We start from the raw sequence: 20,828 nt of genomic DNA, 5'->3' as shown, positions 1-20,828 counted from the left end.
CATTGGCCTTTATTAAATAATACACACGAAGTAGTTCTAATACTATTTATATGTTACATTTAATTTCACAAGCCACTCTTTTATCACAGATGGGGAAGAAAGACTGTGAGTAAGCTCTGTACCCCAGTGACACTGCACTAATTGCACAGGGACTTAAATGCCTTTGAAATGTATTTTAACATCTATCAGGTGTTTTATTCCAGTGATGCAATGGGATATGGCAGTGAGAGCATCATTGCAGAAGCTGAATTATATGTTTTCTTTTATTCTAGTTCTCCTTCCTCTGACTACCTCTGATTCTGTTTATTTTCCCTTCCCAGTTCACTGGTATCCAAGTGGGGGCATTTCACATCAGACCCTTGAATTCTGAATTATCTACTCACAGAGCTGTAAGCTTCCCTGGACTGATTTTCTGCCAGGCTGCTTAAAATTTTTGAGAAGCAGAATTAATTTGACTTGCTTCACAGTCTCACAAATACTGACTCAGTGTCTACAAAGCCTGGTTCATAAAGAGAAGCCCTGGTATTCTCAGCATGAGGATGGGAGTGGATACTTTTGCCCAGATACCATAGAGACTCCTCCTTGAAAATGGGGACTTTTAGAAAAAGTGTCACAGGGTACCTAACTCTCATGAAATTTTAATATTCAAAGCACTGTTGAGTTGAATGTGCCACTTATTTTCCAGAGTGGTCAAGTATGTGTATTTTGGACTGACAGCCATGTAGAGAGAATTCTGGAGTCTGTCTGTTTGAATACCCACCCTATTGTTAATGAGCTGCTTGATGTTGGGGAAGTTATATAAGTGCTCTAAACCTCAGTTTCTCTTCTGTAAAATGGGCTTATCTTAAGGCTGTTAGAACTAGGGGAGAGAATTCATGGAAAGTACCCAGTAAACGTTAGCTAATATTATCATCATTAATGCCTCTGTTTAGCCTTTCACTTATTTCAGAGGAATATTCTCTGGGCATTCAACCATGGTTTTAATTATTGATGCTGAAAATTTTAAATAGAAGAGTGAAAACACCAACTCATGTAATCAAAGCATCATGAAAGGTTGAAGTCAGAAAGCCCTTTAGGTATCCTGTAGTCCAAATCTCATGTTTTACAGTTACGTCAAGAGGCCTGGAGGGGCTATGGAATTTTCCTACGACTCACAGCTAATTCATAATTTCTTCTAAAAATCTAACAACGTACATAGTAAAAGTTATCCTACAGATTAGGACCACAAAAGTAAGACAAAATACTGAGTTAAATTGCTGTTGGGATTCAAACTGCTAAAAATGCTTACCATAAGAATCGATGCATGTAATGGGGCCTGCAACCTCGGATGGATTGCTGATGGAACCGACAGCATTTCTAGCAAAGACACGGAATTCATACTGGGAATTCTGAGTCAAGCCAGAGACAGTGAGTTGAGTCTCGGTAACGTTGGTGAAGCTGGCCTTGGCCCATCTGCCATCTGGAAGGTCTCGTCTCTCAACAATGTAGCCTGTAATCTTGCTTCCTCCATCATAAGCTGGTTGTTGCCATGAAAGGTTGACGGAGTTCTTTGAAACATCAGTGATACGGACATTTCTTGGGGGTTCTGTGGTAATGACAGGAAGCAGATTAGTGGCACTTATTTCAACATTGTTTTGCTTTGCAGAAAGAAGGTTTGCATTTTTAAGTAGTGAGAACTGTCCTTCTAATGACAAATACATACCGCAGGCATCAATGGCTAGGACTGGTTCTGAAGGATGGCTGGGTTTTCCAATACCAGCAGCATTTTCTGCATACACCCTGAATTCATAGACAAGTCCAGCACTGATGGTTGTGACTGTGAAGTGAGTGGTGCGGATGACCATTTTGTTGGCTTTCTGCCATAAGATAGTGTTTCTGTCTTTCATTTCCAGGTGATAGCCTATAACTGCACTGCCTCCACTGGACACTGGTTCATGCCAGCCCACGGTGATACTTTCTCGAGTGACTTTAGTGACCCATGGTGTAGATGGCGGTCCAGGTGTTGCTACAAAAGGGAGAAATCGCACAGGTTAATACAGACATTTAAAACATTTATGTATATGGAAACCTGGGATCTTTGAAAAGTTTGACAACTTACTGTATGGTAGTTTGACAACCACACAAGCCGAATCTATGTGATCACTGATGCCAAAGCGGTTTTCTGCCTTGATGCGGAATTGGTATTCTTCTCCTGTGGTCAGTTTCATGACTTTAATCATGGTTCTTGCAACTGTCGCAGACACTTCAGTCCATACTGCAGTACTTGTCTCTCTCTTGAGTACAATGTAATTGGTAACCTGACTTCCACCATCATACTTAGGTGGCTCCCATTTGAGAGTCACGCTCTCTTCAGTTACATCACTAATCACAACGGGGCCAGTTGCGGGACCAGGCCTGTCCAGTATGATGATGTTAATGAAAGCTTTGGTTGTTCCACTGGAGTTGGCAGCAGTGATCTCATATCTTCCAGCATCAGCAGCAATGCTTTCTTTGAGATTGATGGTCAGGTTCTCAGCAGTAATTTCAGTGTTAAATCTCATGGTTGCTTTCAGCGGGACACCATCTCTTGATAAGGTCACTTTGGGCAGTGGTTTTCCAGAAATTGGAATATCAACTTTAAGGTTTGAACCAGATCTAACATAGACGGTATGACTTGGGAAGTTCTTCATGTCAATTTCAGGTGGTTCTGAAAAATAAGAGTATGGAAGGTGAAGGTGAAAAACGTTTTATTGCAAATTAACTTAAGTCAATGCAAGTAATTTCAAATTTTGCTTCTGCATAAAATTAGACATACCTAGCTGCTCCTTTACAAGGACAGGAAGCAGAAGCTCTCTTGGGTCACTCAGACCAGCTTGATTTTCAGCAAACACCCGGAAAAAGTATTCAGAATTCTCCCTCAGACCAGAAATGACATGATGGGTTGACTTTACCACTGCACATCTCACCCAATTTTTCTGTCCTTTTTCTAGTGCTTCAATGACATAATGTACAATTCTGCTTCCACCATCATGTTCTGGCTTCAACCAGGCCAGGGAAACACTATCTTTGGATGCACTTGTTACTCCAAGTTTTTCGGGTGGGCTTGGTTTTTCTAAGAAAGTAAAACATCAGAAGAAAGAGAAGTTATTACAACATTTTTTCCCCACATGTGTTCTTCCTGCATTGTGAAAAGAAAGATTTTTAAATGAAGGCCACAGAGTTACTTTTATTTGAGTCTTTCTTACTTTTTATATGATCAGTTTGGCTTCTGAGCCAAGCAAAACTTTCCCAGGCTTTGTCATTTTATGTTATAGCATGTCATAGCATTCAAATCAAGTAAGTGTCAAATGACCAAATAAAATGATTAAATTTATCCCAAATTTATCATGGGTGTAAAAATGAGGAATGAGATGAACAATCTTGTAAGAAACACTATCATACAATTTCTGCACACACACTATATATGTTTTTATATATATATATATATATATATGTGCAGTCAAATTCAATTATACTTAAATTCAGAATACATTATCCAACTCTAGCTATGTAAATTTCTACTTTTTTTTAATCAATGAAGAACTTTCTCTAGTAGTAAGATTTCATTTTGTGCTATAGTATGAATTGTTCGAGGTGTGAACCAAAAGCATTTAAGATTAAACAATAATTAAAATGATTCACACTAGTCTAGGAAAATGAATATGGATATGTAGGTTTTCTTTGTTCTTAAAACATACCTGTTATTTTTACTCCTTCCTTCGTTTCAGCTGGTACACCAACACCAAACTCATTTTCTCCGGAGACTCTGAAGTAGTAAATCTCCCCTTCTTGTAAGTTGGTAATTTTGTAGGAGAGGCGGTTACAGTTGCTGGTCACTGAGACCCATGCTTTCTTACTGGCCTCCCGTTTTTCTATGTAGTAATTCTTCACTGGTGCTCCACCATCATTTTCAGGAACATCCCAGGATAACACTGCAGACTCCCTGGTGACATCATGTACAGTAATACTGGCTGGAGGACCAGGAGAATCTAAAACTTTGACAACTAAGGTCAGTGAAGCAGCATTCAAAATATTCTGAATTGTTAATGTGTATTTTCCAGAATCATTTCTACTGGCATTTTCAATAGTCAGTGATGTATGAGAGTCTGTGGAATCAATATAAGCTCTAGTGCGGAGGTCAGTGTCTGGTTTGCTCCAGGAGACACTGGGTACTGGTCTTCCTCGGAAAGGCACAGTCACGGTAAAGGAGGCACCGGCCTTGACGATCAAGGTCTTCTTCATTTCACTGTCAAGATCAAATACAGGTTCTTCTTCTCTTTCCTTTGCTATCTGGGGATCGGAGCTATCACTGGGATCACTAGCACCGACCTTATTGATAGATCTTATTCTGAAAATGTATTCGGCTCCTGTGGTTAGTCCACTTACTGTGTATTCTGTGCCCCTTAAGTTCTGAATGGCAGTTTTCCAGTCAGTTTCATCAGATTTTTTAAATTCTACAGTGTATCCAGTTACTGGGGACCCACCATCAAATAAGGGCTTAACCCAGCCAATAGTTATATTGGTCTTGCCCGAGTCCATGATATTGGGTTTGGATGGAGGAGACGGTAAGAACACGGGATCTTCTGCCTGAATTAAGGGAGAGGTTTCACTTGGAAGGCTCAGGCCTGCAGCATTTTCTGCATATACCCGATACTCATATTCACATCCTTCCCGAAGTCCTGTTGATTTCACTCTCAGATCATAAACTGGTTTTTTGTTTACACGCACCCATCGTAGGCTGTTTTTCTCTCGCCTTTCAATTATGTATCCAGAGATTTCACTGCCTCCATCACTCTCTGGTCTTGCCCAGCAAAGTGTCATGAACTCTTTGGTCACAGATGTAATTTCCAAAGATGTGGGTGGACTTGGAACCGTAAATGGATCTAGTGCCTTTACAGCCATACTCTCCAGGGGCTCGCCAACACCATATTTATTAACACCGGTTACTCTAAAGATGTATTCATTGCCCTTGAGCAACTTGGTCACTTTACAGGATGTTGTCCTTAACTCTCCTTCACATATTGTCCAAGCAAGGCGACTTGTCTCGCGTTTTTCTACAATGTAATAGTCGATAGCTGCGCCACCATCTTCTTGGGGCGGTCCCCAAGAAACAGAGCATTTCTCAGCAGTGAGGCCAGTTATTTCAAGTGGTCCTGCTGGTGGGCCAGGCTTATCAAGTACCTTGCAATTAACTGCAAAAGACCGAGTTCCAGCCACATTCTTCAGTGTTAGCACATACTGCCCAGAGTCTCGTCGGACACAGTCTTTCACTGTTAGCAAAGTATTGTAATCTGTTGAGACAATTTCTGTTCTTGCTCTCTCTTCAATTTCTACACCATCCTTGGCCCAGGAAATTACTGGCAGAGGTCGCCCTGCAATGTCTGCATTTATCTTAAGGACCTCTCCAGCTTTGACAACAATAACATCTCGGAACTTGACATCCATCATAATTCTTGGAGCCTCAACATCGTCTTTAACTGTGATAGGTCCAGTGGATTCAGATGGCTCACTAGTTGAGTCAGCAGCATTCCTTGCGAAAACCCGGAATTCATAACGCTGGTCTTCAGTAAGTTCGGTTACTTCAAAGTATGTTTCTTGTACGTTAGTAAAGTTGCACTTCAGCCACCGGCCATCTGGTAGTTCTCTACGTTCAACAATGTATCCGGTGATCTTAGCTCCACCATCATAATGTGGCTTAGACCATTTAAGTGACACTGATTTCCTTGTGATATTTGTGACTTCAGGTTGTCCAGGAGGGTCACAAGGGTCTCTTGCAGGGACTGGTTCACAGGACTTACTGCATTTACCAATTCCAGCAATAGTCTCAGCATATACACGATACTCATACATCAGTCCTTCATCAAGGCCGGAGACTTTGCTTTGAGTAGCAGTGATGAGGCTCTTATTTGCTTTTGACCAAAGAATGCTGCTTCTTTCTTTATACTCAAGGTGATAGCCAAGTACTTGACTTCCTCCATCATTAACTGGCACTTGCCAGGTTACCAACATGGTGGATTTTGTGGCATGCACAACTTTAGGAGTACCAGGAGGACCTGGGGGGCTGAATGGATACTCTGCAACTACAGCTGAAGATGTACTGTAGGAGCTCTTTCCGTAGCGGTTTTCTGCACAAACACGGAACTGATACTCACTTCCTGTTACTAGACGAACTATTTTAATGGATGTTCTTGCAACTGCCTGTGAAACTACGTGCCATGTTGTAGAAGAGGTTTCTCTCTTTTCAACGATGTAATTGCTAATCTGGCAGCCGCCATCATATTCTGGAGGATTCCAAGAAATGGTTATATTGTCACAACTAACCTCGTCAATATGTATAGGTCCGGGAGGTCCTGGTTTGTCAAGCACAATTATAGTAATAGGAACTGTTACGGATCCAGCACTGTTTGAAACACATAATTCATAAGTTCCAACATCTTCCCTTGAAGCTTCCTTAATTGTTAGTGATGTTACAGTCTTTGAGGAAGAAACATTTACTCTAGTTGTCTCTTTAAGAGTCTGACCATCTTTTTTCCAGCTTACAGTAGCTTGAGGTCTTCCTTTAAATGGAACATCAATCTTCAGTTGGTCTGTAGCCTTTACATTGAAAGTATTGAAAGGAAGCTCAACTGAAGGCTTTATTTCAATATCTCTTGCAATTACTGGCACTCCAAGTTGTCTTGGATCACTTTTTCCTTTTTCATTAAGTGCAGCTACCCTGAAGGTATACTCCTCTCCAGCAGTTAGGCCAGATATAGTTGCTTCTAGAGTCTTAACTTGTGTGCACATGCTCCATTTTTCACTCCCTTTGGTCTGCATTTCAACTACATAACCGGTAATTTTGCTGCCACCATCACTTTCTGGTCTCTCCCACTTAATTGTAGCTGTGTTACGGGTCACATCAACAAGAGTTACTCTTCCAGGTGGGAGGGGTGTTTCAGAAACTTTAACAGGTTCAGTTGTTTCAGCTGGCAAACCAATCCCATATTCATTGGAAGCCAAGACTTGGAAGTAGTAAGAACATCCTTCTTGCAGGTTTTCAATCTTAAAAGTGTTCTTCGTGCAATTGTTTGTAACAGTAGCGTACACTTTTCTTGTAGTTTCTCGTTTTTCAACGATGTAGTTCGTAATCTTAGCTCCGCCATCAATAAGCGGTGGTTCCCAAGCCAGTGTCACTGAATCTTTCTTCACTTCTCCTACGGTCAAATTCACAGGGGCACTTGGTGAGTCGAGAACTCTGACGTTAACAAAAGCAGTTTTAGAGCCACTGTTATTTTCTAGTGTCAGATTATACCGACCACTGTCAAATCTGGTAACGTTATCAATTACCAACATTGTATATGAGCTGGTCACCTCAATCTGGGCCCGGTCAGTGAGAATGCCTTCTGCCTTTTCCCATTTAACTTCAGGTTCCGGTCGACCTTTGATAGTGACAAATAAGCGTAAAGTAGCACTCGCACGCAGAATGACCACTTTTCGGAGATCAGCATCCAGTTCTATTTCTGGTGGCTCTTGCCTCTCTTTAGCAACAACTGAACCAGGTATAGTTGCAGGTTCACCTACGCCTTCAGAATTGATGGCACAAATACGGAAGTCATATTCAGTATTTTCTTTAAGCTTGGTCACGGTGAACTGCTTTCCTTGTAATCCTGTTGGTGGAGTGCACATTGTCCATTCAGCAGCAGTGGCTTCTTTGACCTCAACAACATAGCCCTTAACGGGAGCGCCACCATCATAAATTGGCTTATTCCACACCAGGGAGACAGAAGATCTGGAAGTGTCTGCCACTTTTAGATTACTTGGTGGTCCTGGTGGATACAGGGCATCACATGCACGATAGAAAACAGATGGCTCACTAGGTTCACCCACACCAGCTGCATTTTCAGCAGCAACTCGGAATTCATAGGCATGCCCTTCAGTAAGGCCAGTTACCCTGAATCGAAGATCTGTTAGTGTTTTCTTGTTGCACTTGGTCCACCTGATGCCTGCCTTATCTCGTTTTTCAAGAATGTAGCCCTCGATTTCAGCACCTCCATCATCCACTGGGCGTGCCCATGTTACGACGACAGACTCTTTGGTGATTGCTGAGGCTTCAGGTGGGGAAGGAGGACCTGGTGGTTTATAAGGATTACGGGCTACAACAGGCTCAGATTCCAGAGGCTCTCCAATTCCATATTTGTTCACAGCCATGACACGGAAAATGTACTCATTACCAGGAAGAAGTTTAGTGACTTTGTAGTTAAGGGCCTGTACCTCAGTTGAAACCTGGGTCCAGGAGAGTCTGCTTGTCTCTCTCTTTTCAATGATGTAATGTGAGATATTAGCACCACCATCTTGTAAAGGTGGGTTCCATGCCAGGTAACATTTTTCAGCAGTCACTCCAGAAACTTTCAGAGGCCCTTCAGGAGGCCCTGGCCTGTCAAGTACCTTTACAGTGATTGGTATAGACTTTGTTCCACCCACGTTGCTGAGTTTCAGGATATATTGTCCTCCGTCACTACGTATACAGTCTTTGACAAGAAGAGTTGTTTGCTGAATAGTAGACTTAATTTCCATCCTGGCAGCTGTTTCTTCAAGCTCTTTTCCATCTTTTGACCAAACAATATCAGGTATAGGTGTGCCACGGATATCAGCTTCAAGGACAAAAGTCTCTCCTGCGTGAACAACGATGACATCTTTATATCTGGGATCCAGTGAGGCATTTGGTGCATCAATTTCATCTCTTGCAGTAATGGCGCCAGTGCTTTCAGATGGTTCGCTAAAGTTGCCAGCTGCGTTTCTTGCAATTACTCTGAATTCATATCTTTGGTGTTCTACAAGTCCACTCACTGTATATTCGGTTTCTAATACATTAGTAAAGCTGGCTTTCATCCAACGGCCGTCAGGTAGATCTTTCTTTTCTACAGTATAACCTGTTATTTTGCTGCCACCGTCATAGGCAGGTTTCTTCCATTTCAGTGTGACACTGTTTCTTGTAATAACAATGGCTTCAGGGCGACCTGGTGGGTCACACGGATCACGAGCAACAAAGCATTCCGACACTTTGCTCGGCTTGCCGATGCCAACAATATTTTCAGCAGAAACTTTGAACTCATACTCAAGGCCTTCATCAAGCCCAGTTGTTTTGAATTTGGTGTCTTGAATGGGAGTCTTATTTAATTTGACCCATAAAATGCTGTTCTTTTCTTTCTGTTCAAGATGGTAGCCAGTAACTTTGCTGCCTCCATCATTAACTGGCTCGTGCCACTGCACAAGCATTTGATCTTTCGAGACTGATGTCACAAAAGGAGTGCCAGGTGGTCCGGGTTCTTTAAATGGATATTGTACAATAACTGGTTTAGAATCCAAGGGGGCACTTTTTCCATACCTGTTTTCTGCAAAAATCCTAAACTGGTACTCAGTGCCTGTTTTCAGTTTGGTTATTTTAATTGTTGTTCTTGCAACTGTTGCTGATACCATGTGCCAAGTGGTGGTAGTTGTATCTCGCTTCTCTACAATGTAGTTGCTTATTTGGCAGCCACCAGTATAGGCTGGAGGTTCCCAAGATATGACCACAAAGTCTGCACTAACTTCATCAAACCGAACTGGTCCAACTGGAGGTCCAGGCTTTTCCAGAACGATAATGCTGAGATTTTCAGTTGCCGTACCTGCACTATTTGTTGCTGTTATGGTGTATTTTCCAAAGTCATCTTTGTTACTTTCTATAATGTGCAAAATAGTTGATGTAGCTGTTTCCTCAACATTTACTCTTGTTGTCTGTTTAAGAGGCTCGCCATCTTTGACCCATGAAATTTCAGGTCTCGGTCGGCCGATGACAGGAATTTCGATTTTAAGACCTTCTCCAGCTTGGACACTATATGTGTTAAATGGTAACTTAAAACTAGGCTGTATAGTCAAGTCCTTGGCTATGACAGGAACACCAAGCACTCTTGGATCGCTTTTTCCTTTCTCGTTGTAAGCCTTGACACGGAACTGATATTCTTGTCCAGAACTCAAACCAGTAACAACTGCATTGCAGACTTTGGATTCAGCCACAACACTCCATTTTTCTGTTCCTTTGGGCTGCATTTCAACAACATACCCCAGGATTCTGCTACCACCATCATGTTCAGGTTTCTCCCACATCAGCGATGCACTAGTCTGGGACACGTCAGTGAGTGTGACCTTTCCTGGTGGGGAAGGAGGTTCAGCTGCTTTCACAGCATCAGCGGTTTCCACTGGAACACCAACTCCAAATTCATTTTCAGCCATTACTCTAAAGTAGTACATGGCTCCTTCTGTAAGATTCTCAACTTTAAAGCTTGTTTTGCTGCATTTATTACTCACATTAGCATATGCTTTTCTGGTTGACTCACGTTTGTCAATAACATAGTTCTTGACCTTTGCACCCCCGTCGATGATGGGTGGTTCCCATATCAGAAGGACAAAATCTTTTCTCACTTCTTTGACTGCCAAATTCTGTATTGGTCCTGGGGTGTCGAGAACTTTCACAGTTACAAAGGCAGATTTAGATCCACTGCTGTTTTCCAGCTTGAGAGTATATTTTCCAGCATCACTTCTATCACAGTTATCTATTGATAGTTGGGTATAGTTTGCTGCTTTTTCAGTTTGGACCTTATCTGTGAATTCACCTTCCTCTCGAGACCAAGTGATCTCAGGTGTTGGGCAACCTTTGAATGGAATGTGAATTCTGACAGATCCACCAGCTCTTACAACAATTCCTTTCCTTAATTCAGAGTCAAGGTCAAGTTCAGGTGCTTCGAGTTTATCTTCTGGTTTCACAGTACCAGGAACTGATGTAGCCTCACCTAAACCAACTTTATTGAGGGCACAGACTCGTATTTTATACTCCTGGTGTTCAGTGAGTTTTGAAATTTCAAATCGAGTGGCTCTCAGGCCAGTCTGTGGAGTAACTATTTGCCATTCTTCTTCATCAGCTTTACAGATTTCTACTACATATCCCAGGATCTCACTGCCACCATCGTAGATGGGTTTACCCCAGGCAAGTGTAATTGAATTTTTAGTGGTGTCTACAATGTGTGCATTGATGGGGGGGCCAGGTTTGAACACAGGATCGCAAGCCTTATAATAAACTGTAGCTGGACTTGGTTCTCCAACTCCAGCAGCGTTTTCTGCAGAGGCTCTGAATTCATACTCATGGTCTTCTGTTAATCCTGTTACTCTTAGACGCAAATCTGTAATGCGGCGTTTATTACATTTTATCCACCTAATGCCACTTTTGTCTCTTTTTTCTACAATGTAGCCAATAATCTCACTTCCACCATCACTATCTGGACGGCTCCAACAGACGGTCATGGAGTCCTTGGCAATGTTCGTGACTTCCAGGGTTTTTGGTGGTCCAGGAAGCACAAATGGATTTTTCATGAGTACTGGTGCAGATTCCAAAGGCTCTCCAACACCGTATTTGTTGACAGCCATTATACGGAAAATATATTCATTCCCTTCTAAGAGTTTGGTAACTTTCAGAGAATTGGTTACAACCTCTGAAGCAACAACAGTCCAGGCAAGCCGACTTGTTTCTCTCTTTTCAACAACATAGTGAGAAATGTTGCTGCCACCATCTTGAAGTGGTGGAGACCACGTTAGTGTGCATTTTTCAGCGGTGACTCCAGTAACCTGGACTGGCCCTTCTGGAGGTCCTGGTCTATCTAACACTTTTACATTCACTGGGAATGACTTAGAACCTGCAACATTGGAAGCTCTTAAAATATACTGTCCACCATCGATTCTAATGGCATCCTTTACAATAAGTAAAGCCTTGAAATCTGTGTTCTTTATTTCACATCTAGCAGATTCTTCAATTTCCTTGTCTCCTCTTAACCACTCAATGGTGGGTAGCGGCTTTCCGTGGACATCAGCTTCAAGCCTGAATGTTTCTCCAGCATTTACCACAATTGTGTCTCTGAATTTTGGATCCATTGAAATCCTTGGGAGTTCGACCTCATCCTTGGCGGTTACCGGCCCAGTACTGTCGGAGGGTTTGCTTATTACACCAGCTGCATTCTTTGCAATGACCCTGAATTCATATCTTTGATCTTCAGTAAGACCTGACACAGTAAATTGAGTTTCAATGACGTTTGTGAAGCTGGCTTTCATCCAACGACCCTCAGGCAAATCACGTTTCTCTACAATGTAACCCGTAATCATACTTCCACCATCATATGCTGGTTTGGTCCATTGTAAAGTGATTTCATGTCTTTTAACTATTATTGCTTCTGGGGTTCCTGGTGGGTCACAGGGATCTCTGGCTACATAGCATTCAGAATTCTTGCTTGCTTTGCCTATACCAACAATATTTTCAGCATAAACTCTGAATTCATATCCAATGCCTTCTTCAAGATTGAGTGCTTTAAACTGGGTGTCATGAATAATAGTTTTGTTGACCTTTGTCCACGAAATACTGTTTCTTTCCTTTCTCTCAAGGTGGTAACCTATGATTGGGCTTCCTCCGTTATTGATTGGTTCATGCCACTGTATAACCATGGAGTCTTTGGAAACGGCTGTGACAAATGGTGTGCCTGGAGGGCCTGGTTCTTTGTAGGGATATTGAGCTACAATTGGCTCAGATTCCAAGGCAAAGCTTTGTCCATATCTGTTTTCAGCGAATATTCTGAATTGGTATTCTGTACCAGTCTTCAGTTTGGTCACTTTGAGTGTAGTTCTGGCAACAGTAGCAGAAACAACATCCCATACTGTGGTGGTTGTATCTCTTTTCTGAACTATGTAGTTAGTGATCTGGCAGCCCCCTGTATACAGTGGAGGTTCCCAAGATAAGGTAATACTTTCAGCACTGACTTCATCAAATTTAACAGGTCCTTTTGGAGGATCAGGCTTATCTAGGGTTATAATTTCGATGGATGCTGTCTTCTGACCAACAACATTAGCAACTGTGATTCCATAATGTCCACTGTCATCCTTATGAGTTTCTTTAATACTGAGTATGGTGAGGTCAAGTGAATCAGTAACATTGATTCTTGTAGTCTGCTTCAGTGGAAGACCGTCTTTAGTCCAGGTAATGGTTGGCTTCGGACGTCCAGAAATTGGCACTTCTATTTTCAAATCTTGGCCGACCTGTACACTGTAATTGTTAAATGCGGGTCTTACATCTGGCTCAATGACCAGATCTTTGGCAACTATTGGAACTGCAAGAGACCTAGGATCACTTCTTCCCTTTTCATTTACAGCCACAACTCTAAAAAGGTATTCTTCTCCCTGAGTTAGGTTGGTAATTACGGCTTCAAGGGACTTGACTCGAGCACACTCTGACCATTTCTCATGGTGTTTAGCTTGCATTTCCACGATATACTGAATGATTTTACTGCCGCCATCGTGTTCAGGCTTTGTCCAGCTCAAGGAGACACTGTTTCTGGTGACATCACCCACGGTTATTTTTCCTGGAGGTTGCGGGACTTCTGCAACCTTAATTGGATCATCAGTATGGGCGGGAAGGCCAATACCATACTCGTTCTCAGCTGTGACTCTAAAGTAGTAACTGCAACCTTCTTGGAGTTGATCGATTTTCCAAGAATTCTTATGGCAATTTGTGACAACTGCAGCGTATGATTTCCTTGTGGCTTCACGTTTCTCAACAATGTAATTTTTAATTTTGGATCCCCCATCCAACAAAGGAGGTTCCCATGTAATTGATACTGAGTCTTTGGTGATTTCTGTGACTTTCAGATTAACAGGTGGACTTGGTGTGTCCAGGACTCTCACAGTAACAAAGGCAGTCTTTGTCCCACTGCTGTTATCTAACGTGAGAGTATATTTTCCACTATCATATCGGTTGACATTGTCAAGAACAAGAGAGGTGAAGCTGCTAGTGCTGTCGATTATAGCTGCGTCTCGGATTTCACCATCCACCTTTCCCCATTTAACTTCTGGTGTAGGACGACCTCTAATAGGAACAAATAACCTTAAGGAGCCGCCTGCCCTTATATTTATAATTTTCCTTAGTTCTAGGTCAAGATCAATGTCTGGTGCTTCCAATTTTTCTTCAACTATAATAGGTCCAGGGACGTCGGCATGTTCTCCAACTCCAGCTTTGTTAACAGCACAGATACGGAAGTTGTACTCATGCTTTTCCGACAGCTTCTCGACTTCTATGTTTGTTTTATTGATTCCAGTCGGTGGAGTGCACATTGTCCATTCACCAACACTCACGTCACATTTTTCAACAATGTATCCTTGGATTTCACAGCCACCGTCATATATTGGTTTGCCCCAAGAAAGGAAGACGGAAGATCTGGTAGTATCAATGACTTTGGGATTGTTTGGAGGTCCTGGTTTATAAATAGGATCACAAGCCTTTTGGTAAGCAGAAGGTGGGCTTGGCTCACTGAGTCCAGCAGCATTCTCAGCTGAGACTCTGAATTCATAATTGTGATTTTCTAAGAGTCCAGTTACTCTCAAGCGCAGTTCGCCAATCAGACGTTTATGGCATCTTGTCCATCTGATGCCCTCTTTATCCCGTTTTTCAAGAACATATCCAAGAATTTCACTGCCACCATCAGATGCTGGCCTTTCCCATACAACAACCATTGAGTCCTTGGTCACCGCTGTGATTTCTGGAGCTTTTGGTGCATCTGGCACTACAAATGGATTCTTGACAATTACTGGCTCAGATTCAAGAGGTTCGCCAACACCATATCTGTTGACAGCCATTATACGGAAGATATATTCATTGCCTTCAAGAAGCTTAGTAAGCTTGCAGCTGAGAGTTTGCACGTTGGCATCAACCACAGTCCAAACCAGGCGGCTGGTTTCTCTCTTTTCCACAATATAATTTATGATATCACTCCCACCATCTTGTAGTGGGGGTTTCCAAGCGAGTGTGCATTTTTCTGCTGTAACTCCTGATATAACAATAGGTCCTTCAGGTGGCCCTGGTCTGTCAAGAACTTTGACATTTACAGTGACTGATACCTCTCCTGCAACATTTTTGGCTTTCAGTGTGTAATTTCCACTGTCAACACGTACTGCGTCCTTTACATTGAGACTGGTGGCAAAATCAGTGCTCTTTATTTCTAATCGAGCTGTATTTGAAAGCTCCTGATCACCTTTTATCCACTGAGTGGCTGGTACTGGTTTGCCATAAATATCTGTGTCAATGTTGAATAACTCACCAGCGTGAACCACAATTGTGTCTTTGTATTTTGGATCCATACGAATTCGTGGTGGTTCTACCTCATCTCTTGCTGTTATTGCTCCTGTGCTTTCTGAAGGCTCGCTAAACACTCCTGCAGCATTTCGAGCTATAACCCGGAACTCATATCTGTGATCTTCAGCTAGGCCAGTTACTTCAAACTGAGTGTCAATGACATTTGTAAAACTGGCTTTCATCCAGCGGCCCTCGGGCAGTTCTTTCTTCTCAACAATATAACCAGTGACCTTGCTTCCACCATCGTATGTGGGTTTCTTCCACTGAAGAGTCACAGAATTCCTTGTGACAGTGATTGGCTCTGGCCTTCCTGGTGGATCACATGGATCACGGGCTACGTAGCTTTCTGACACTTTACTTGGCTTGCCGATGCCCACAATGTTCTGTGCGGAGACTCTAAATTCATATTCAATGCCTTCGTCGAGGCCAGTTGTTTTAAACTTGGTTTGAGGAATGGGTGTCTTATTCAACTTAACCCAGAGGATGCTATTTCTCTCCTTGCGTTCTAGATGATAGCCAGTGACTTTGCTACCTCCATCACTGACTGGCTCGTTCCATTGTACTTCCATACAGTCCTTGGAGGAGAGCGTTACGAACGGTGTGCCAGGAGGACCAGGAACTTTGAATGGATACTGGGCTACAGTAGGCTCTGAATTGAGGTAGGTACTCTTTCCATATCTGTTTTCAGCTGCAATCCTAAACTGATATTCACATCCAGTCTTTAACCTGCAAGCTTTTATTGTTGTCCTTGCAACAGTAGCTGACAGAATTTGCCAGGTGGTTGTGGAAGTGTCCCGTTTTTCTACGATGTAATTATTGATAGAGCTTCCACCATCATACTTAGGTGGGCCCCAGGAGAAAGTGATACTGTCAGCTGTCACTTCATCCATTTTAACTGGTCCCGTTGGAGGCCCTGGTTTGTCAAGAACAATAACATTAAGGGTTTCAGTAGCTTCACCAGCTGAGTTAGTCAGTTTAACTACGTAATGTCCAACATCTTCTCGGCAGGCTTCCTTTATCGTCAGTAGTGAGTTATTTTCTGTGCTCTCAGCATTTACTCTGGTTGTCTGCTTCAGTGGTACATCATCTTTATGCCAGGTTGCAGTTGGCGTAGGGCGTCCAATGAATGGAACATCGACTTTCAGATCTTCACCTGCCAGTACAGTGAAAGTATTGAACAGGAGTTTGAAGGCTGGTGGAATGACAAGATCCTTGGCAACTACTGGCACACTCAGTTGTCTCGGATCACTGATGCCCTTCTCATTCTGAGCGGAAACACGGAAGGAGTATTCTTCACCCTGAATTAATCCAGTAATAGTGGCTTCGGTGACTTTGACTGTGGCACATGTGGTCCATTTGTCACTGTCTTTGCTCTGCATCTCTACAATGTAGCCTAGAATTCGGCTGCCTCCATCATGCTCAGGTTTCTCCCAAGAGAGTGACACGCTATTTCTTGTGACATCCACCAAAGTTATTTTTCCTGGAGGAAGAGGTCGTTCTGATGCTTTCACAGATTCCGCGGTTTCAGCAGGCAGCCCGATGCCATATTCATTTTCAGCGAGAACCCTGAAGTAGTAACTACAGCCTTCTTGAAGCTGGTCTACCTTCCAGGAAGTCTTGTGGCAATTTGTTGCAACAGTTGAGTATGCTTTCCTTGTTGATTCCCGCTTTTCAACAATGTAGTTACTTATTTTTGAACCTCCGTCAAGAAGAGGAGGCTCCCATGTCAGTGTGACAGATGTCTTAGTGACCTCCTTTACCTTCAGATCCTGTGGAGGGCCTGGTGTATCCAGTACTCTGACACTGACAAATGCAGACTTGCTGCCTGAGCTGTTTTCTATAGTTAGTATGTATTTGCCACTGTCGAATCTGTTTACGTTTCCAACGGTAAGCAGGGTATAAGAGCTTGTGGACTCAATGCTAGCTTTATCTAAAGATTCTCCGTGTTCCCGAGTCCACTTCACCTCAGGTACTGGCCTTCCTTTGATTGGAACAAAAAGTCTCAGGGTACAACAAGCTCTTATGGTAACAACTTTGCGCAGTTCAGCGTCCAGTTCAATCTCTGGAGGCAGCATCCTGTCTTCAGCCTTTGGAGTTCCAGGAACAAGTGTAGGTTCCCCAATGCCTTCAGAATTCATGGCATAGATGTGGATTTTATATTCCTGGTTCTCTGTGAGGTTGGTGATAGTGTAAGAAGTTGCCTTGAGCCCGGCTGGTGGAGTGACAATATGCCATTCATCTTCTTCTGGCAGGGCGATCTCAACCATATACCCAGTGATTTCGGAACCACCATCATAGATAGGTTTGTTCCAAGCAATTGAAATGGATGATCTGCTTGTATCTAGAACACGTGGGTTACCTGGCGGGCCAGGTTTAAACACAGCATCACAGGCTTTATAAAATGGACTGGTAGCACTCGGTGCGCTGATTCCAGCAGCGTTCTCAGCCATGATCCGGAACTCATATTCATGTCCTTCTGTCAGTCCAGACACTTTATATCTTAAATCAGTAAGAGTCTTTTTGTTGCATTTCACCCAGCGTTGGCCAGCTTTATCACGCCGTTCCACAATATAATTGATGATTTCGCTGCCGCCATCAGAGTCAGGATGTCCCCAGCAGACAACCATGGAATCTTTAGTAATAGTTGTAACTTCAGGATTTTGGGGTGGATCAGGTGGTCCATAAGGATCTAGTGCAAGCACAGGCTCTGATTCCAGTGGCTCTCCAACTCCATATTTATTTACAGCCATCACACGGAATATGTATTCATTGCCTTTTAAAAGTTTAGTGACCTTTAGTCTTGTTACTTGGACTTCTGAAGCTACATTCGTCCATGCCAGTCTGCTGGTTTCACGCTTCTGAACTACATAATTGTCAATTTTGGCACCTCCATCGTCCAGTGGAGGCAACCATGACAATACACATTTTTCTGATGTCATTTCAGATATAGCTAAAGGTCCTTCAGGTGGGCCTGGTCTGTCAAGGACTTTGACATTGAAAATATGTTTAGCAAAACCACCAGGATTGGTTGCTGTAAGGGTATAGGCACCGCCGTCCCGTCTTAGTGAATCCTTGTTTACCAGATTAGTAGAGAAATCTGCCATTTTAATTTCTAATTTTGCTGTGTTTTCAAGCTCCTTTCCATCTTTGGTCCATTCCATTGTTGGAGGTGGGCGACCTGAAACATCAGCTTCCAGCTTGAATGCTTCACCTGCTTTTATTATAATTGTGTCCTTAAATATGATATCCACCATTATCCTTGGTGCTTCAATGTCGTCCCTGCATGTGATAGCATCTGATGGCTCAGATGGTGGGCTAATAGCACCAGCAGCATTTTTGGCAATCACGCGGAATTCGTATGCGGCATCTTCTGTTAGTCCGCTGACTGTAAATTCATTCTCCAAAATGTTGCTGAAGTTGGCTTTCAGCCACCGTCCATTAGGAAAATCTCTCTTTTCAACTATATAACTGGTAATTTTAAAGCCTCCAGTATATTCAGGCTTAGCCCATTTAAGGGTCACTGTGTGTCTAGTAATATTTAGAGGAACCGGTTTCCCAGGTTGGTCAATGGGATCCAAAGCTGACATAGGTTCAGATGGCTTGCTCGGCTTGCTTTTGCCAGCCATGTTTTCTGCGATCACTCGGAATTCATAAGCAATACCATCTGCAAGTCCACTTGATTTGAAAATGTTGCCTGGTACTAATGCTTTGCTCACAGTCTGCCAGAGAATACTATTTCGTTCTTTTCTTTCAATGTGGTATCCTAAAATGGGGCTTCCACCATCAGAAAGAGGCTCATGCCAGCTGATGGTTATTGAATCCTTGGTAACTGCAGTTACCTGAGGGGTACCAGGAGGCCCAGGAACCTTAAATGGATAGTTGGCAACTACAGATGCTGATGTGATGCCTGGTCCAACTCCGTGTCTGTTTTGAGCTTTTACCCGGAATTGATACTCCACTCCGGTAGTAAGGTGAGTGGCTTTGTAGGTAGTACGTATAACGGTGGCTGCTAACTCAACCCATGTGGTACTGTCAGTCTGTCGCATTTCTACGACATAGTTGCTTATGGGCACACCTCCATCATTCTCAGGTGGGTCCCAAGAGAAGGTGACAAAATCAGACGAAACTTCATCAAATTTGATTGGTCCAGTAGGTGGCCCTGGGATATCATGGACTTGAATGGTGATGACATCACCAACCTCTCCCACAATGTTCCTTGCTGTTAATGGGTAGGGCCCACTATCGCTTCTTACACACTCGTTGATATTTAAGATGGTTGAAGTTGCTGTGTTTTCAAAATTAACTCTCTGGGTCTGTTTAAGAACCTGGTCTCCTTTCTTCCATGTAACTGTGGGCTTTGGTCGACCTAGCACTGGAATTTCAACTTTGACGTTGTCACCAGCTTTAGCAATGACTAATTTTTGATAAATGCCATGGAGATCCAATTCTGGAAGCATTGTCTGCTCCTTGACAACGACGGGTCGGCTTTCTCTAGGGGCACTTCTCCCCGCACTGTTCACTGCCATCACTTGGAAGGTATATTCTTCTCCTTCAGTTAGATTCTTCACAACACATTCTAACCCCTTCACGGTTGTGATGTGGGTCCACTGGTCAGAGCCTTTTCTTTGGGCTTCAATCACATAGCCAGTGATCTTACTGCCACCATCGTGCTTGGGTTTGGGCCACGCCAGGCTGACTGTGCTCTTAGTTATGTCCATAATGTTAAGACTGTCTGGTGGTGATGGTACTTCGGAGGCTTTTACAGGCTCTGTTGTTTCTGTCGGCTCACCAATTCCATACTCATTTTCTGCCATCACTCTGAAGAAGTATTCATGTCCTTCAGACAAGCCAGTAACTTTGTATGTGCATTTATGGCACTTAGTGGTGACCGTGGAGTAGGATTTCCGTGTTGCTTCTCGTTTCTCCACAATGTAGTTTGTTATATGTGAGCCCCCATCTATCAGTGGGAGGTCCCAGTGCAGGGTGACACTCTCCTTTGTGATGTCAGTAGGCCTCAGGTTAAGGACAGGTCCTGGTGTATCCAAGACTCTGACGTTAACGAAACCACTTTTCTTCCCAGCGGGGTTTTCAATGGTCATCACAAATTTACCGGTGTCATATCTGTTACATTCTGGGATGATCAGGAGCGTGAACGACTCTGTACTTTCAATGTTAGCTCGGTTTTTAAGGTTGATATCATCTTTGGTCCATGTCACTTCAGGAGCAGGACGACCTTTAATGGGCACAAATATTCTAATACTGAGTCCTGCTCTCACAACAAGGGTTCTTCGAAGCTCAGCATCTAGTTCGAAATCAGGAGCCATCTCCCGTTCTACAATTTCAACATTTGAAATCACTGCTGGCTCCCCAACACCTGCATCGTTGATGGCACTGATTCTAAAATTGTATTTTTCTTTAGTCTGAAGATCAGGGACGACAAACTCGGTGATTCTGAGGGTGGTTCCTGTCGTATCCTTTATCCAGGCATCATCTCCTACTCTTTGATGCTCTACGACATAGCCAGTGATTTCAAGCCCACCGTCATAATGAGGCTTGCCCCATGCCAAAGAAGCAGATTTCTTGGTGGTATCAGTGACACGTGCATTTGAGGGTGGTCCTGGGGGATCTGAAA

General features: G+C 43.0%; 2 protein-coding genes across 2 annotated transcripts in view; one reads left to right on the top strand and one right to left on the bottom strand.

Moving 5' to 3' along the window:
* PLEKHA3 (pleckstrin homology domain containing A3) overlaps window positions 1-15,734 on the top strand; it is a 94,203-nt gene extending 78,469 nt beyond the window's left edge. The window contains exon 8 of the mRNA XM_029224550.1: window positions 15,706-15,734. Coding sequence (XP_029080383.1) covers window positions 15,706-15,719 — 14 coding nt within the window. The 3' untranslated portion in view covers window positions 15,720-15,734. The remainder of the gene's footprint in view (window positions 1-15,705) is intronic.
* Window positions 1-20,828, bottom strand: part of TTN (titin) — a 277,521-nt gene that overhangs the window by 28,998 nt on the left and 227,695 nt on the right. Inside the window, exons 276-280 of the mRNA XM_029224548.1 lie at window positions 3,717-20,822; window positions 2,795-3,091; window positions 2,099-2,686; window positions 1,703-2,005; window positions 1,289-1,585 (exon numbers count right to left, since the gene is read on the bottom strand). Of these exons, the coding sequence (XP_029080381.1) occupies window positions 1,289-1,585; window positions 1,703-2,005; window positions 2,099-2,686; window positions 2,795-3,091; window positions 3,717-20,822 (18,591 nt within the window). The remainder of the gene's footprint in view (window positions 1-1,288; window positions 1,586-1,702; window positions 2,006-2,098; window positions 2,687-2,794; window positions 3,092-3,716; window positions 20,823-20,828) is intronic.

The sequence above is a fragment of the Monodon monoceros genome, unplaced genomic scaffold, assembly GCF_005190385.1.
Source record: "Monodon monoceros isolate NGI ecotype Baffin Bay Population unplaced genomic scaffold, NGI_Narwhal_1 Super_Scaffold_16, whole genome shotgun sequence".
In the NCBI taxonomy this organism is placed as follows: domain Eukaryota; kingdom Metazoa; phylum Chordata; class Mammalia; order Artiodactyla; family Monodontidae; genus Monodon; species Monodon monoceros.
This window is presented reverse-complemented; position numbering and strand designations above follow the sequence as displayed.